General features: G+C 47.4%; 1 protein-coding gene across 3 annotated transcripts; it reads right to left on the reverse strand.

The window, feature by feature from the left end:
• Positions 1-49: 49 nt before the first annotated feature.
• Positions 50-16,954, reverse strand: LOC133137045 (uncharacterized). Of its 3 annotated transcripts, none has more exons than XM_061255040.1 (30): positions 16,693-16,954; positions 16,012-16,329; positions 15,612-15,671; positions 14,309-14,380; positions 14,033-14,119; positions 12,843-12,914; positions 12,564-12,650; positions 12,408-12,482; positions 12,093-12,161; positions 11,276-11,344; positions 11,011-11,079; positions 10,843-10,908; positions 10,634-10,702; positions 10,379-10,441; positions 10,118-10,180; positions 9,664-9,714; positions 9,478-9,567; positions 8,967-9,017; positions 8,445-8,513; positions 7,229-7,282; positions 6,958-7,020; positions 6,724-6,786; positions 6,532-6,594; positions 6,166-6,207; positions 5,072-5,143; positions 4,756-4,815; positions 3,846-3,944; positions 3,221-3,260; positions 2,954-3,005; positions 50-2,552 (listed from the first exon to the last, which is right to left on the reverse strand). In XM_061255040.1, the coding sequence occupies exons 2-30, from the start codon at positions 16,012-16,014 to the stop codon at positions 1,727-1,729; spliced, it is 2,619 nt and encodes an 872-aa protein (XP_061111024.1). In that variant the 5' UTR covers positions 16,015-16,329; positions 16,693-16,954; the 3' UTR covers positions 50-1,726. The 3 variants fall into 3 exon arrangements, with proteins under 3 accessions (XP_061111024.1, XP_061111025.1, XP_061111026.1); XM_061255041.1 differs by having other exon boundaries at positions 5,090-5,143; positions 16,693-16,952; XM_061255042.1 differs by lacking the exons at positions 12,564-12,650; positions 12,843-12,914 and having other exon boundaries at positions 16,693-16,953.
• Between the last annotated feature and the right edge of the window lie 642 nt (positions 16,955-17,596).

Genomic DNA, 17,596 nt, shown 5'->3' on the forward strand with positions numbered 1-17,596 from the left:
TTTTTTTTCGTTATCCAATTCATTTGTTACCCAATGAATATCACTCAAGTTTTGTAAAGAATATGAACACTTTATTGCAGTCATTTAAACACTATGCATACTTTAATCTTTAATAACTTGATATTTAAAACCGACTACAGAAGTCTCATCTATACAGAAGATATAATTTAATGTTAAAACAGAGTTAAAAAATAAATACAAGATTTAAACCAGTGTGCAAAAATGAGGACTTGCCCAAAGTGGCCACACTGAATAGAGCTAATAGCCGTAGTCTCCAGGTACCTACAGCATTACTGCATAGCCTACTTTTGAGTTTGATCAAACACAAAGTTCAGGAATGTAGTGTATTTGTTCGGAACTGTTGATGCTAGCCCGTGTTCGGCCGACACGTGGGATGTAAATGCCAGCAGGGGGAACTCTGAAACCCTGAGAGAAACAGATCATCGTCCACAGGATTCACAGAAGCCAAACTGTGCTAAAATGTCAGCAAAATATTTTTACAATTACTGAAACCCTGCAGAATTTTAAGTAAATAAAAAAAAGGTTACATTTTGAAGGGTTTGTGAACCATCTCTTCTGAACCAACTGAATTCCAGTTCTCTCAACAAGGAAGAAAAAAAAAAAAGGAAAAAACAAAGAAAAAAAAAAAACTTGATGCAATCATCAACCAGTTTTAAAAAATATGAACTATAAAACATGTGCAAAATGTATTCAAACAAAATGAAAGTTTACAGGATTTTTAAGTTGCATGTCCTGAAAATGTGATGAAAATTCACAACAGCAAAATGAAAAATAATCAATCCCCTTCCCGAATATCAGTGAAACTAGGTAAGACCCAAGTCAATTTACATAGTAAAGGAAAACATTGTAAAGAAATAGCCATAAAATTACTACATTCATACATGTCGCTCCTTACTACAGGAACAGGCGATATTATGCTTTAAATTCATTAGTGTTGCTCAAATACATAGTTCAAAACTGCATAGTTCAGAGAGAGGAAACACCCTCACCCAACCCAAAACTGCATCCAGCATTCAGATTATCACAAAACCTTAAACACAAAGCATTGTGGGAGGTGAGGTCCAGAGTTTTACAACCTCTGGACACCACTTCCCATCAGCCCCCTTTCAGACATTCTATGGTACTTTGCACCCCCATTAAAAACAAAGCAGCAAAGGGTGATGTATTCACAGGATGGTTAGAAAAGGATTACTGGAAATGGTAGATAAGATGAGATATACTGTATTGAACCCCGTGGGGTAATTTGTCCTCTGCATTTAACCCGTTCTAGTTACTTAGGGGCAGTGAGCAGCCACAGTGTTGCACCTGGGGACCAAACTCCAGTACTGAGGCCAGTGCCAAGGGCAATGGCAGTACTATAGGGGCAATGGCAGTACTATAGGGGCAATGGCAGAGATTCAGATAGCAGCAGAGTATTGTAGTAAAAAAAAATATATCATAAAAAGTTTACACGAGGGCAGAGGATTAACTGTGAGAAAGAGAGTTAAGGAGGATGTGAGACTACGAGAAAGCATAATTGAATTGCAGAAGAGGTTTGTGGGAAACGGAGTTCAGATTCCGGCAGAAGAGGTTTGTGGGAAACGGAGTTCAGATTCCGGCAGAAGAGGTTTGTGGGAAACTTGAGTTCAGATCCCTGCGGAAGAGGGTTGCGGGGAAACTGAGTTAAGATTCAGCAGAAGGGGGGGGGGTTGCGGGAAACGGGAGTTCAGATTATGCTGTTTCTGCTGGCCTCCTGCAGCTCTTCCCTGATGGTGTTGAGCTCCACCAGCCCCTCGTGCAGCTGCTCCGCCACCTCCCGGATCTTGGCGGCGAACTCGGTCTTGGCCCCCTTCTTGAGCTCGCGGGAGTCTTTGGCCACGAAGTAGATGTCCATGCCCACGAAGAGGCCGGTGAGGACGCCGGTGGCCAGGCTGGCGATCTGCACGGCCCGGGCGGCCGTGCTCCCCGCCACGTTGGCGATCTGCACCACGCGCATGATCTCGCCGGTGTTGATGAGGAGCGCCTTGCTGGCCATGGCGCCGTCCTCGTAGATGTTGGTGAGCACGGGGAAGTCCTGGTTGTAGGCGTGGTTCTTCATCTTCACCACGTCGTACTTGCGCAGGTTCTCGATCCCCTGCTTGATGAACTTCATGCACTTGCTGATGTCAGCCATCTTGGCCTGGTAGTCCTCCACGATCTTCTCCACCTTCTTGCGGTCCAGGGAGTTGTTGACGGTGTTGGAGATGCTGGCGGAGGCCGAGGTCAGCCCGCCGGCCGTGGCCACGGCCAGGCCCACCGCCGTGACGATCAGCGAGGTTCCCATGGTGACGGGGGCCAGGGCCAGGCCGGTGATGGTCGCCACGCCGCCCAAGGCGCTGGTGGAGCCGCCGGTGATGGCGGCGATCTTGGTCTTCTTGTTGAAGGTGTCGATGCCGTCGGCGATGGTGCGCAGGTCGATGACGTGCTGCCACAGGCCCTCCGCTCGCTCGGTGAAGAGCTTGTTGAAGACGCGGATCGCCTTCTGCACCTTATCCGCCGTCACCGCGAAGGCCCTGGGAGAGAGACATTGACACCGCACTGAGAGAGAGAGGGAGAGGGAGAGAGAGGGAGGGGGAGGGAGAGGGAGAGGGAGGGAGAGAGAGGGAGGGAGAGGGAGGGAGAGAGAGGGAGAGAGAGGGAGGGAGAGAGAGGGAGGGAGAGGGAGAGAGAGTGTGTGTGTGTGTGTGCGAGTGAGAGAGAGAGAGAGAGAGAGAGAGAGAGAGAGAGCGTGTGTGTGTGTATGTGTGTGTGTGAGAGAGGGATAGTGAGTGACAGTGAGAGAGAGGGAGGGAGAGAGTGTGTATATGTGTGTGAGAGAGGGATAGTGTGTGAGAGTGAGAGAGAGCATGTAAGAGAGAGGGGGGGAATGATTGATATGGAGTTGATGCAGACAGTGATGAGAAGTGACTCATACTTGGCCTCTTCTTTCTCAGTCAAATCCTCATCCTCCGGTGTGTCATCCCACTCTGCAGAGAGAGAAACGGAGAAAGATGCTTTATTACCTCTACACTTGTGACAATGATGACTGTGTGTATGTGTGTAGGGATTGGTGTGTAGGAATTGGGGTGTGTGTGTGTGTGTGTGTGTGTGTGTAGGGATTGGTGTGTAGGAATTGGGGTGTGTGAGTGTGTGTGTGTGTGTGTGAGCTTATTTGTTGTTATTTCGTGCACTAATAACTCACGTTCCACGGTGTTCCACCACTCCATCAGGCCATCACCGTCCTGCAGGGGAGAGACATTACATCTAAACAGATACACACTGTAGATACATCAATGCTCACATGGTGATTGGCCAATCCCTACAGCCTTGCTAATGCTGATTTCTGATTGGCTGATCCCTGTAGCCTCCTTAATGCTGATCTCTGATGATTGGCTGATCCCTACAGCCTTGTTAATGCTGATTTCTGATTGGCTGATCCCTATAGCCTCCTTAATGCTGATCGCTGATGATTGGCTGATCCCGACAAGCTATGGGGAATATCATTTTGGAATGGATCTGTGGATATGAGTGTCAGGTGTTAGTTGCCAGTGGTTCACCAATAAATAATAAATAAAACCAAATGCTATGTTCCCATAGTCCTTTACTCCCTGTATATCCTGATGCATTAAATACCATAAATACACTGTAACAACACATTTCCTGCTCATGTAGAAACATTACACGGCACTTTCATCACGGTGAGGAACTCATAATTGAACCTGAATGTCCGGGAATGTTCCGGAATGTTCTGGAACGTTCCGGAATGTTCTGGAATGTTCTCACAGATCCCGAGTCTATAGGAATGTTGGCGGAGTGTTTCTGCATACCTCCTCCTCCTCCTCCTCCTCTTCCTCTCTGGTCATCTCTGGTTGTACTCCACCATGGTCGTCCGGCCTGGAACTCCAGGGCTTCCCCTTCTCACCGCCCTGGAGACAGAGAAACACTTCCCAGCTTATTCCTTATCCGGGTTAGGTAGCAGTTTTCCCTCTTTAAACACAGGTCTCCTACATGGAAAAAAAACGTGGCCATTCTCGGGAATATTCACGCTCCGGTATTGGGGCCATCCAACCAGATTTACGGATTACTGTGCCAAGGAAAGACCTTGGGCCAGGCAGACACAATTCAGAAACAATGACTAAACACAGGGAAGCCTACACAACTGGTTTGGACACATCGCTGTTCATTTGCTCAAAGGGCCTTGCCCGCTTCAGCCGAGATCAACAACGGCTTTTATTTAACAGACAAGAGTTGTTGCTCCATACTCCATATCATCAGCCACACTCAGCCATATTGCTCCCTGTTCCCACTTCAAACAATCCCACTATGCACCGCAAACTTTAAAAAAAAGAAAAGAAGAATAAGTAGTGAGTGCAACAGGAGGGCATCCTAAAACCTGTCACACCTGTCATAGCTCGACCAGCTGACTTCTTACACAACCCTGGGGGAAAAGAACAGGAAATTCCTGCTTCAAACAAAACTATCTCTGTCTCTTTTATCTGCCACAGCCAGGTGTGTGCGTGTGTCTGTGTGTATAGGTATGTGCCTGTGTGTCTGTGCAGGTCAGAGTGTGTGTGTGTGTGTGTGTGTGTGTGTATGTGTGTGTAAAGGTATGCATCGGTGTTTCTGTGCAGGTGAGAGTGTGTGTGAGATTGTGTGTGTACAGGTGAGAGTGTGTGTGAGTGTGCATGAGTGTTCAGGTGAGAGTGTGTGTGTGTGTGTGTGTGTGCGTGCAGGTACCTCTGCAGGTTTTGGGTCCACAGAGGAGTCTCCAGCCCTGGGCTCCCTCCGTATTCTGGCCTGGATCCCAGAAACAGTGAGAGAGTTTACCTCCAGAGCAGCCAAGGCATCCTGCATTACACTGGACAAACAAACATGCATGTGCAGACACACACACACACACACACACACACACACAGATACACCCCTCCACACACACACACACACAAACCCACCCCCCACATGCACACACACACACAAACACAAAACATAGATGCACACAAACCCCCCCCCCCCCCCCCCACAAACAGAAATACACCCCCCCCCCACCACTCACACGCCACACACACACTACCTTGGTTCCTTTGGCTGGTAGAAAGGGATTCCTGGCTTTTTTCCCTTTCTTTGGCTGTCGGGATGAGAGAAGAACAGTCAGAGAGGAGGCCACAGGAGCAGAAGTCACATGATCAGCATAGAAACCACATTAGGCCTGTTGCATGACTGCAGCGCGAGGATGATGCAATTCAATACAAAATCGATTTAATTTTATTTGTAAAGCCGCTTTTTACAGAAGCCGGTCACAATACATAATACAACACGATGAGGGAAAACAGACCAATGCAGCCCCATCCAAGCTAACCATTCATCTACAGACTAGAGTACCTCGCACTGTGCTGTATGAAGCATGGCCTGGACTAGAACATTCTGGAGAGTGTCTACTGCCACTATAGGACCAGCTTCATGGTCCCACAGACTCAAATCTCTGTGAGGACATCTGAAATAATTGCAGACTTATATCAAATCAGAAAATAACTTCTACATAGTTTCTAACTAAGCTCCTGTCTCCTACCAATTGCATTTAACTTTAAAAATCAATAGTAGATCCACCCCCCCCTCCATTTTATTATTATGGCATAAACCATTCATATGGACAAACCAATTGTAGCAGACGTAATGCAGATCTATAGGAGTGCTGTAGGAATACTCTTGGAGTATGACTTGTGTTATGTTGATAGATATTGGACGGTTGTAGCAGTATTAGTTACTGTAGTACTGGAATATGGCTACACGTCAGACTGGATCTGACAGCGTGGAGAGATGGAGAGAGAAGACAGGAGAGAGAAGAAGGGAGAGAGAAGGGGAGGAGAGAAGAAGGGTGAGATGGAGGGAGGGAGGGAGGAGGGAGAGAAAAGGGGAGGAGAGAAGAAGGGAGAGATGGAGGGGGAGGAGGAGAGACAAGGGATAGATGGAGGCAGGGAGGAGGGGGAGGAGAGAGAAGGGAGAGAAAAGGGGAGGAGAGAGAAGGGAGAGATGGAGGGAGGGAGGGAGAGAAAAGGGGAGGAGAGAGAAGGGAGAGATGGAGGGAGGGAGGGAGAGAAAAGGGGAGGAGAGAGAAGGGAGAGATGGAGGGAGGGAGGAGGGGTAATGTACCACTCTGGCTCTGGGGGCTTCCACCGCTCTCTCTGAGGCTCCCTGTCATGAAGAACACAACCACAAATTCATACAATTACCCCAACACTCTCACACACTCTCACACACTCTCACACACTCTCACACACTCTCACACACTCTCACACACTCTCTCACACTCTCTCACACTCTCACACACTCTCACACACTCTCACACTCTCACACACACTCTCACACACACTCTCACACACACTCTCACACACACTCTCACACACACTCTCACACACACTCTCACACACACATGCACAGACACACTCACAGACACACACGTGCACACACACACACACAGGCACGCACGCATAGAGACACACACACGCACACACACACCTGGTCCATGGGGATCACATCCTCATAGATGGGGGGTGGTTCCTGAAGATCGTAATCACTCGTCTGAAACAGGTGAGCAAAAATGGGCAGCATGAGATACTTTTACACACATGCATGCATGGACAAACACGCACGCACACACACACACACACACACACACACACACACACGCACGCACACACACACACGCACCTGGTTCATGACGACCACATCCTCATAGGTAGGGGGATATAAGTCAGCTTTTGGCTCACTCTCCTGAAACAGACGAGCAGAAGTGGGCAGCATGAGTTAACTGTTTGCGTGCATTTATGTGCATGTGTGTATACAAACACACAAAGGCACGCGCACACACACACACACTCACAAACAAACAAACACACACACACACACACACACACACACACACACACACACACACACACATACCTGGTTTGTACAGAGCATATTCTCATAGGCAGGGGGGGGGTCCATAGGTTTCTGATCACTCTCCTGAGATGAGCAAAAATGCAAGCATGAGTTACTGTGTGTGTGTGTGTGCGTGTGTGTTTGTGCGTGTGTGTGCGTGTGTGTGTGTGCATACATGTGTGGCACAATTAGTTTGTATATTTCACAGCAGAAGATTTGTCTGTGCACAGAGCACAATAACACCACCAATAACAGCAGCTGAAAATCCCCAAATCAGGCCGAACAGGCTTACTTTGGAAGCAGAGCGGAATGGGTTGAGTTTGGAAATGGCTCCAACCACAGCATTCTGGGGAGGGAGGGGGGGTCAAAAGGTCAAAGGTTACTCACACAACATGGCTGCCTCCCCAACCACTCACAAACTGACACACACATGGGCACACTCACACACACCAACATAGACAACCTTACAAACCAACACACACAGGAATAATATTAATCACAATAAAACACGTTGAAAGACCAACATACTGACACAGTGGGCCTAATCACTGGATGCTTCTCTCATCCCTTGAAGATATGGGCTTCTCAGGCTCTCTAGTGATATGCCTCATATCATGCCAACTAACCTACCAGGGGATTTGCCCCCTTCCCCCCTGTTTACTGGTGTCCCACAGGGCTCAGAGCTTGGTCCCCTCCCTGTTTACACAAAATCACTTCATCCAGTTCTCTCTGCACCATGGCATTCCATCTTCCATTGCCACAATGTGATGAAACGACTATTTTCTTCGTCTTATCCTATCCTCTTATCTGATGCTCAAGTTCAGGCATGCTCACCTCCATGTCTGGGCTGACACTGCAGCCTGAATATCATCCACCCACCACCTGGAGCCCAGCCGGGAGTAAACAGAGTTCCTGCTCTGCCGGGCACAGGGTCCCTGCGGACTGACTGCCGAATGCTCCAGAAGGTCTTATGCTTGACCTCCCATTGTCCAGAACACCTCCAACCTGCCTACAACCATCACACACACACCACACCACCTTTTTTTCCCTGCAGGTCCGGACGCCCGCATTCACATTCAAAGTGAATGGCACAGTCCCTTCACACATTCAGCGACTGCGCTGTACACAACGAGACCTTCAGCCTCCCCCGAACAGGGAGAACAGTTCCGTCTCTACGGTAACCTGGCAGGCACTCGTCACAACGCAGGGTCTTCTGCGCCGTCATACGCCCAATGGTATAACGACCTTCCCAAGTCAGTTAGGAACCCGCCTCAATTAGCTACCTCTCTCAGGTTGTGAGGCGTGCGCCTCAATGGAGGCACTTATGGCCTTGTATCTCTGCCCATCTCATTTACTTATCACCTTAAAAGCATCCATCAAATTAATAAATTATACATTATACACAACAGCGGAGCAACACACAGACGCCGTCCAATCGTGGCAGACCGATATGATGACACAGAGACACATAGACAGACAGACAGACAGACAGGGACAGACAGACATACAGGCTTGTGTTTTGGTTGATGTTCCGTGCCGGTGGCCTTCTCTTCAGAATCAGAGTCCTGCTCCTTCTCCTGGAATAGAGTCTCCCATTAACATATAATTTCCCGATCACTCTCATCAAACTACAGTAACACAATCATTTCACTAACACTCATCAAACTACAGTAACAATAATTTCACTAACACTCAAACTACGGCAACACAATAATTTCACTAACACACTAATCAAACTACAGTAACATAATCAATTTCACTAACACTCATGAAACTACAGCAACACAATCATTTCACTAACACACTAATCAAACTACAGTAACACAATAATTTCACTAACACACTAATCAAACTACAGTAACACAATCATTTCACTAACACACTAATTAAACTACAGTAACAAAATCATTTCACCAACATACTAATCAAACTACAGTAACACAACAATTCACCCGACACTTTAATCAAACTCCAGTAACACAGACAGTAACCGTGCTTTTTCCTGGGAAAGTCAGACAGAACAGGATTACCTGATGCCCTGAACGGAAGGGATTCTTCAAAATGCCGTTCATCACTCCGTTCTGAGAGAGGGAAGGGAAGAAATGGAGTGGGTTAAAACACCTGGCCAGTGAGCTCACCTAGCAGCAAGCGAGTGATCAGTCAGATGCACAGGTGGGAGAGGTAGGACACACAGGTGAGGGAGGTCAGACACACAGGTGAGAGAGGTCAGACACACAGGTGAGAGAGGTCAGACACACAGGTAAGAGAGGTAGGACACACAGATGACAGAGGTAAGACACACAGGTGAGGGAGGTCAGACACACAGGTCAGAGAGGTAGGACACACAGGTCAGAGAGGTAGGACACACAGGTGACAGAAGGTAGGACACACAGGTGACAGAGGTAAGACACACAGGTGAGGGAGGTCAGACACACAGGTGAGGGAGGTCAGACACACAGGTCAGAGAGGTAGGACACACAGGTGACAGAGGTAAGACACACAGGTGAGAGAGGTAAGACAAACAGGTGAGGGAGGTGTGACCTGTTTGGTTTTGGACCGGCGAGCTGTGGGTGGAGAACTTTCGGGAGAGTCTAGCTCAGGCTCAGATTTATCCCTGTCCTTGTCCCTGTCCTGAAAACAAGGCCACACAGAAATGCTGAATGAATAGATGTTCTAGCTCCACCCCTCTTTCACTGGCGGGTCACCACGCTGGGGGCTGGGGGTTACCTGGGCAACGGAACGGAACGGGTTCCTCCGGATCTTCCCCATGATCCCAGGCTGAGGAGAGAGAGGAGGGGTCAGACACTCACACCTATTCTCCCTCACACACAGACACACACACACTCTGCCTCCCTCACACACACACACACACACACGCACACACGCTGCCTCCCTCACACACACACACGCACACACGCTCTCCCTCCCTCCCTCACACACACACACACACACACACACTCTGCCTCCCTCTCACACACACACACACACACACGCACACACGCACACACGCACACACGCACACACACACACACACACACACACACACACACTGCCTCCCACACACACGCACACACACACACACGCTCTCACTCCCTCCCTCACACACACACACGCTCTCCCTCACTCAGAAACACACACACACACACGCTCTCCCTCTCTCACACACTTTCACCTGGCCCACCTTAGAGCTCTCAGTCAGATCCTCACAGCTGAGTGACAGATCACTGTGTAAAGACATACTATCCTAAGAAAGAGAAGACAGCACAAAGTTAGTTACCTGCACCTGTACAACACACACCTGTGGGTACAGCGCAGTTACCTACACCTGTACAGCACAATAGATAGTCACACCTGTGGAATATAAAGCATATTCCACAGGCAGTTACCTATACAGCTACCTGTAATGGCAGAATGAAGGGCATTGTTAATGTACAGTAATTACCTGTACAGGTCTGGGGCGCGGAGCAGGCTTAGGGGGGACTCTTCTACTTCCTTCTCCTTTTTCCTGAGAGAGAGAGAGAGAAAGTCACACAGAGAGACAGAGAGAGAGTCAAAGAGAGAGGGATAGAGAGAGTCAGAGAGAGAGAGAGGCACACAGAGAGAGAAAGAGTGAGTCACAGAGAGACACAGAGAGAGAGAGGTAACTGAAACAACTTGATGGATATCTGTAGAGTAAAGACAGAACAGAGAGCCTTACCTTAGTGTTGCCGATGTCAGAGAGACTGTCGTAGCTAGCTGAGAGTTCAGGGTGCATCGAAACATTATCCTGAGAGACAGAGAGAAGTATTGGTGCTCCAATGGCCCGAAAGAGCGAGAGAGGGGGTGGATGGACACATGGATGGATGGAAAGATAGATAGATAGATAATATGATATAATGAATAAAAGCTCAAGAAGAAGACACATACCTGTGCATCTTTAGAATGTTTTGGAGATTTGGATTTGAACATTCCACTGAACATTCCTCCTTTTTCCTAGAGAGACACGAGAGGGTTAATAAGAGTCTGTTAAACTCCCTCACATGTTTTTTATTTTTAATTTAACAGATATCGATGTTCCCACTTAGACTTGTTCACCTTTGTGTCGTTGTTGTCAGACAGACTGTCGTTGCTGGCTGAGAGTCCGCTGTGTGAAGATATATTGTCCTGAAAGAGAAAGTGAGAAAGAAAAAATAAAAATAAAAGAAAAACAGAGACAGATGGACAGAGAACGAGGTGCAGAAAGAGAGGGGGAGAGAGATCAAAATCTATCTCTGTTCCAAGTTGAGATGGACCAGTTTAGCTCACTCTGGAAAATGGATGCTCGATGATGAACAACAGAAACACAAGAACAGACACGTACCTGTGCAGGATCTTTAGAATGTTTGGAGGTTTTGGATTTGAACATTCCACTGAACATTCCTCCTTTCTCCTGGAGAGACAACAGACGGTTAATGGAGTTACTTAACTGGAGTCAGCTGGAGTCAGCTGGAGTCAGCTGGAGTCAGCTGGAGTCAGCTGGAGTCAGCTGGAGTTAGCTGGAGCGTAGTGGTTAAGGTAAATGGCTGGGACAGGCAAGGTCGGTGGTTCGAATCCCGGTGTAGCTACAATAAGATCCGCACAGCCGTTGGGCCCTTGAGCAAGGTCCTTAACCCTGCATTGCTCCAGGGGAGGATTGCTAATCAACTGTACATTGCTCTGGACAAGAGCGTCTGCCAAATGCCAATAATGTAATGTAATGAGCTAGTTGGAGTTAGCTGGTAAAACAGCTCGGTTTATCTCATGTTCCGGAGGGTTCAGAGTGGATTCGTCCAGCTAACTCAGTTCTACAACAGGGCCCTGTTATTTGTATATTTATGATTTAATTTGTTATTTAGCTGACACTTTTATCCAAAGAAACTTACAGTTGATTAGACTGAGCAGGGGTGCAATGTGGGGCTAAAAGCCTTGCTCAAGGGCCCAACAGCAGTGCGCATCTTATCGGGGCTGCACCAGGGACTGAATCACCAACCTTCCGGGTCCCAGTCATGTACCTTTCGGCAAGACTGTAAACACTGTAAAATGTACAAATTAAGACTATTTTATATCCCTGACAGTGAAGAGGTCCTTAGACCGTTGTTTTAGGGGCCAAAGGCTTTCTGATTTGTGCCGATTTGGTTTCTACACCAAAACTCGCTCACCTTTGTGTTGTTGTTCTCAGACAGACTGTCGTTGCTGGCTGTGAGCTCACTGTGTGTAGATAGATTGTCCTGGAGGAGAGAGTGAGAGAGAGACAGAGCAAAAATAAATAAATTAAAAAAAATAAAAAAGTGGCAGATGGATAGATATACAGATGGAGAAAGAGGGAAAGAGAGATCAAATTCTCTGTGTTCCAAGTTGAGATTTTCATCATGATTATTATTTACTTTTTTTTTTTTTTTTTTTTTACTTGCACAGGAAAATAGATGGCCTGTGGATAATTAAAAAAAAACAGAAATACAGGAACAGACACTTACCTGTGCAGCTGTGGGATCTTTAGAATGTTTGGAGGTTTTGGATTTGAACATTCCACTGAACATTCCCCCTTTCTCCTGGAGAGGCATGAGAGGGTTAATACAGTCCGTTTAACTGGGAAGGGTACAGGCGGGACAGACAGACGGACAGACACTCACCTTTGTGCCGATGTCTAACAGATCGTCGTTGCTGGCTGAGAGTTTGTCATTGCTGGCTGAGAGTCCCTTGCGTGCAGACAGACTGTCCTGAAAAAGAGAAAGAGAGGAGAGAGAGAGAGAGAGAGAAAAGTATATAGAGGAAAAATAGCAATAAATGTATTGGAGCACACACAGCATACTGGGCAAATGAATATGGTTACACATACAGGTATGCTGCAGTACAGTACTAATACAGCTACCTGGACAGGTAAAAAAGAATAGCAGGGTTACGACAGTTACCTGTTCAGCCAGAGGGCGATCGGCCGGTTTAGGGGACCTCCGGAACATTCCGGCGATCATTCCTCCTTTTTCCTGAGGGAGACGGGACAGTCAAATCACTGCGTTCCAACAATCCGCCCAACCCCCCCCCCCCCCCCCCCCCCCCCCCCCCCAACTTTGGAAAGGTAGCTCTGTGACCATCATTCAGGCGTTTCCCCCCCGGTGACAGAGCCAAGAATATCCCATTCCCACTTCCCCGACCTGCCGTCTTAGGTTTCGCCTGTTTCAGACCACAATGCACTGCTCCTCATCCTGCAGGCTACAGCCAATCACCTGCTCCGTGGACTTTGAATGTCCAACACGGGGGGCTGGGCTCGATTCCCATTCAACACGTGCCCCTTCCCTTGAGGGAGACCATTTCCTGACTAAATTTGTGACTTGCAACAAGTAACCGGCCTCGCAACCTATATTGGAAGCGCTAACCTACAGTAGCCTCGATGCTGTGCTCAAGCATTTTCTTTTTCCAGAGGATGATTTTGGAATGTCCATGCATTATCCATAACCACGCTAGCTTACTTTTAGTGCTAATAAAAACACACCAGCCGGTCTTATAAAACACGAACGCTGGTTTTCACAGCACCTTCAGTGAGGATTTCTTAAGCCTCACTCAAAAACAATCACCGTGGAGGCTAACGTATCTCACAAACTTCAATTCTCAGTTCTTAATCCCGCCCAAACTCATCCTACAAACAAATATTGCCTCCTCCATTTAAAGACACACCGATTCACTCCTCTCCTCTTTATCCATGGAACATTGCATTGTGGGATTTCCCTTCTTGCAGGAACCTTGAATTTTATACCCTTGGCAGGAGGGAGGAAAAAGGAGGGAGCACCCTTTATACCCTTCCCTTTTATATTTTGGAACCGAACCCCACTTGGCCTGGCACCCATATTTCATCCTGGCATTTTGGGGATTCCCCCGTTGAAGCCAGGGAAGGGAACGTCAGGAAGAACGCAGACAGAGATAGCATACGACTCTGACTCGACTCCAGCCAGGGAGAGGTGACGTTCCCTCTCTCACAAGCAAACATTGCAGCGATGTAGCGTAGTGGTCAGAGAACTGGGCTCGCCATTCATTAATTCATTAATAGGAGTCTGTTTAACTGGGAAGGGTACAGGCGGGACAGACAGACAGACAGACAGACACTCACCTTTGCGCCGATGTCTAACAGATCGTCGTTGCTGGCTGAGAGTTTGTCATTGCCGGCTGAGAGTCCCTTGCGTGCAGACAGACTGTCCTGAAAAAGAGAAAGAGAGGAGAGAGAGAGAGAGAGAAAAATATAGAGGAAAAAAAAACAATAAATGTATTGGAGCACACACAGCATACTGGGCAAATGAATATGGTTACACATACAGGTATACTGCAGTACAGTACTAATACAGCTACCTGGACAGGTGAGAAAGAAGAGCAGTGTTACGACAGTTACCTGTTCAGCCAGAGAGCGATCGGCCGGCTTTGGGGACCTCCGGAACATTCCGGCGATCATTCCGCCTTTTTCCTGAGGGAGACGGGACAGTCAAATCACTGCGTTCCAACAATCCGCCCAACCCCCCCCCCCCTCCCCCCCACTTTGGAAAGGTAGCTCTGTGACCATCAGTCAGGCGTTTCCCCCCCGGTGACAGAGCCAAGAATATCCCATTCCCACTTCCCCGACCTGCCGTCTTAGGTTTCGCCTGTTTCAGACCACAATGCACTGCTCCTCATCCTGCAGGCTACAGCCAATCACCTGCTCCGTGGCCTCTGAATGTCCAACACGGGGGGCTGGGCTCGATTCCCATTCCACACGTTCCCCTTCCCTTGAGGGAGACCATTTCCTGACTAAATTTGTGACTTGCAACAAGTAACCGGCCTCGCGACCTATATTGGAAGCGCTAACCTACAGTAGCCTCGATGCCGTGCTCAAGCATTTTCTTTTTCCAGGGGATGATTTTGGAATGTTCATGCATTATCCATAACCACGCTAGCTTACTTTTAGTGCTAATAAAAACACACCAGCCGGTCTTATAAAACACGAACGCTGGTTTTCACAGCACCTTCAGTGAGGATTTCTTAAGCCTCACTCAAAAACAATCACCATGGAGGCTAACGTATCTCACAAACTTCAATTCTCAGTTCTTAATCCCGCCCAACTCATCCTACATCCTACATTGCAGCGATGTAGAGTAGTGGTCAGAGAACTGGACTCGACATTCAGAGGCTACGAGTTTTAATCCAGGTGTGCCTGGGCAGATAGCACTGGATAAGAGGGTCTCCAATAAGCAGCTGGATAATATTAAACAGCTCAAACTTCTCCAAGACCAAAGCAAAAGCCAGAGTTTCAGGGGAAAAGAGCTGACAGCTAATTGTCTCATGTGGTCTTCAGAGAGCATACAGAAAGAGAGAGAGAGAGAGGGAGGGATTCAAACCAGCTGGGAAAGCAAACTCCCGAGCCAAGAGACAAGCACCATTTTTTTTCCGGTCTGGACTTTTGGGTCATCAGAAACGTACCATTGTTTTATACTGCTGTGGGTGCTATGACACACACTCACGTGCGTGCACACAGATACTCGGCACGCAAATACTTCAAATCAAACATCAAAACACAGCACACACCCACAAAAACACATATGTGCATACACCTTTACCCACCCCCCTCCCCCCACACACACAAATAATGTCCTTTAATGCTTTTCGACAAGGTTATTCTCACTGCAGTCCTTGCTTCCTTCCCTAGTCTCCCGTTTTCTCACCGGTTTCTTATGTTCCTCTTGCTCCCGATCCTCCAAACCCAGATGGCGCCTGCTGTTCTCCTGACCAAAACAGAAATAATCACTGTCAAAACTCGGCAAAGCTCCGTCGATCGCCTGACTTTTTTTTCACGCTGGTGACAATTTGGGGACACCAGTCCAGAAAGATTTTTCAAATTTTGTTGACTCAGAATCGTAGATTATTTTCCAAAACAGTGGGAGGGGGAAACAACTTCAACCCCAAGGCAATGCGTACGTGTTCACCTAGCGCTCTGATATTACAAAGCTAACCTACATTACAGCCGTAAATAACAGCTGCGCTAAACTGTGAGTACCAGCCCTTCAGGCTCACTTGGCAGTGCACTGTCAAACAGAAACTTCAACTGAATAAGACTTGATTTACCATAGTTTAATAACCAGTTGTTTCCTTTCCTCTTTTTTATCAGAAAGGCTTACAGTGGCCGTCTGTTTTGTTTCGCTTCTCTTTTTTACGCTCTTCTTCCCTTTTTGTCGGTCTTGCTGAAAAAAGTTCGTCCTATTTTCGCCTTGCCTTTGTTTTCTCTCCTTCCTCCATGCGCACGCGTCAGACTGGCCAGGTGAGGTTTTTTTTTTAGAGGTGTCTCCCACGGGGCGTGGTGCGTTCTTCCGTCTTCCCTTCCTCTCGCTAGCACCAGACCACGGCGGGCGTTGATCAGCTTTGCGCCCGACGTGACGCGTTTACCTGGAGTCAAATGGGCAAAAATAATGGAAACGCAATCGCGTAAACAGCGCTGAAGTCATTCATAGCAGTTCATCGTTTACAGCGGCATTGGTAGTACCGGTAATAGCGGTATAGGAGACACTAAACTTTGTTAAATGAAGTTGCAATTGTATTACATTATAGATATTTAGCCGACGCAGAGCGACTTGTAACACAAAGTGTATAGGCTACATGGTGCCAAAGTGCTAAAAAGGAAAGTCAAGTTTTAAGTGCCAGGAGTGACCACAAAGACAAGAACTTTGGACACTGCAATCTGTTGAGGGCAAAAAAAGCAAAAGCAAACAAAAGTATCAATAACATCTTAGCAACTGTAGTTCTATTTACCTATTTGGCATTATTGGATTGGTGCTAAACGTGTTCGGTTCAAACTCACCAAGCCACACTGGTATATACCATAGTACAGGCTATAGTTCCATACCATGTACTATTATATACCATAATCATATCATGAGCCATCTGAAGCTAATTCTACAGAAAATTAGAGATATATTTCGGCTGCAAGTATGGTTATATAACAGTGCCAGAAGAGGTTTCAAACCGTCAGAAATAGTGGATGGGCCCCAGGGTTTGTAACTGAATCTGCACCGTCACTGTCCACCATGGCATCCCCATAGGCTGGCAGCTAATTGGCTGTGTTCACTGTGGCAGCCCTGCTGGGTGTCACATGATTGGCTGTGCCCACTGTGGCATTCCCATATGCTGGCATGCGATTGGTTGTGGCCCACTGAGGCTGCCCCACAGGCTGGCATATGATTGGCTGTATTTATCACCCAGAGAAAGTGATTATTGTGGTGCCATTTTCTAATTATGCAACAGTGCCCTCCTCTGGTTAACCTGAAACTGCAGTGTGCCTTCATCAAATGGTAAATGGTAAATGTCTGCATTTATATAGTGCCTTTATCCAAAGGGCTGTACAATTGATGCTTCTCATTCACCCATTCATACACACACACACACACACACACACACACACACACACCAATGGCGATTGGCTGCCATGCAAGGCACCAACCCGCTTGTGACATCAGAAGTGAATACATACCTCTGACTGCGCAGCTCAGCTGGGGGACTGCAGAGTGACTGCGCAGCTCAGCTGCAGTAATGACCAGCGCTTAAAGAGCAAACATAAAACCGGAATGGCTCTGAAAAATGTTAATAATAAACTCAAACGGTAGTTTAAGCAAACTCATTACTGAGATACTAGAACTGTAAAACCATCCAGAAGATA

The sequence above is a fragment of the Conger conger genome, chromosome 9 (assembly GCF_963514075.1).
Source record: "Conger conger chromosome 9, fConCon1.1, whole genome shotgun sequence".
NCBI lineage: Eukaryota > Metazoa > Chordata > Actinopteri > Anguilliformes > Congridae > Conger > Conger conger.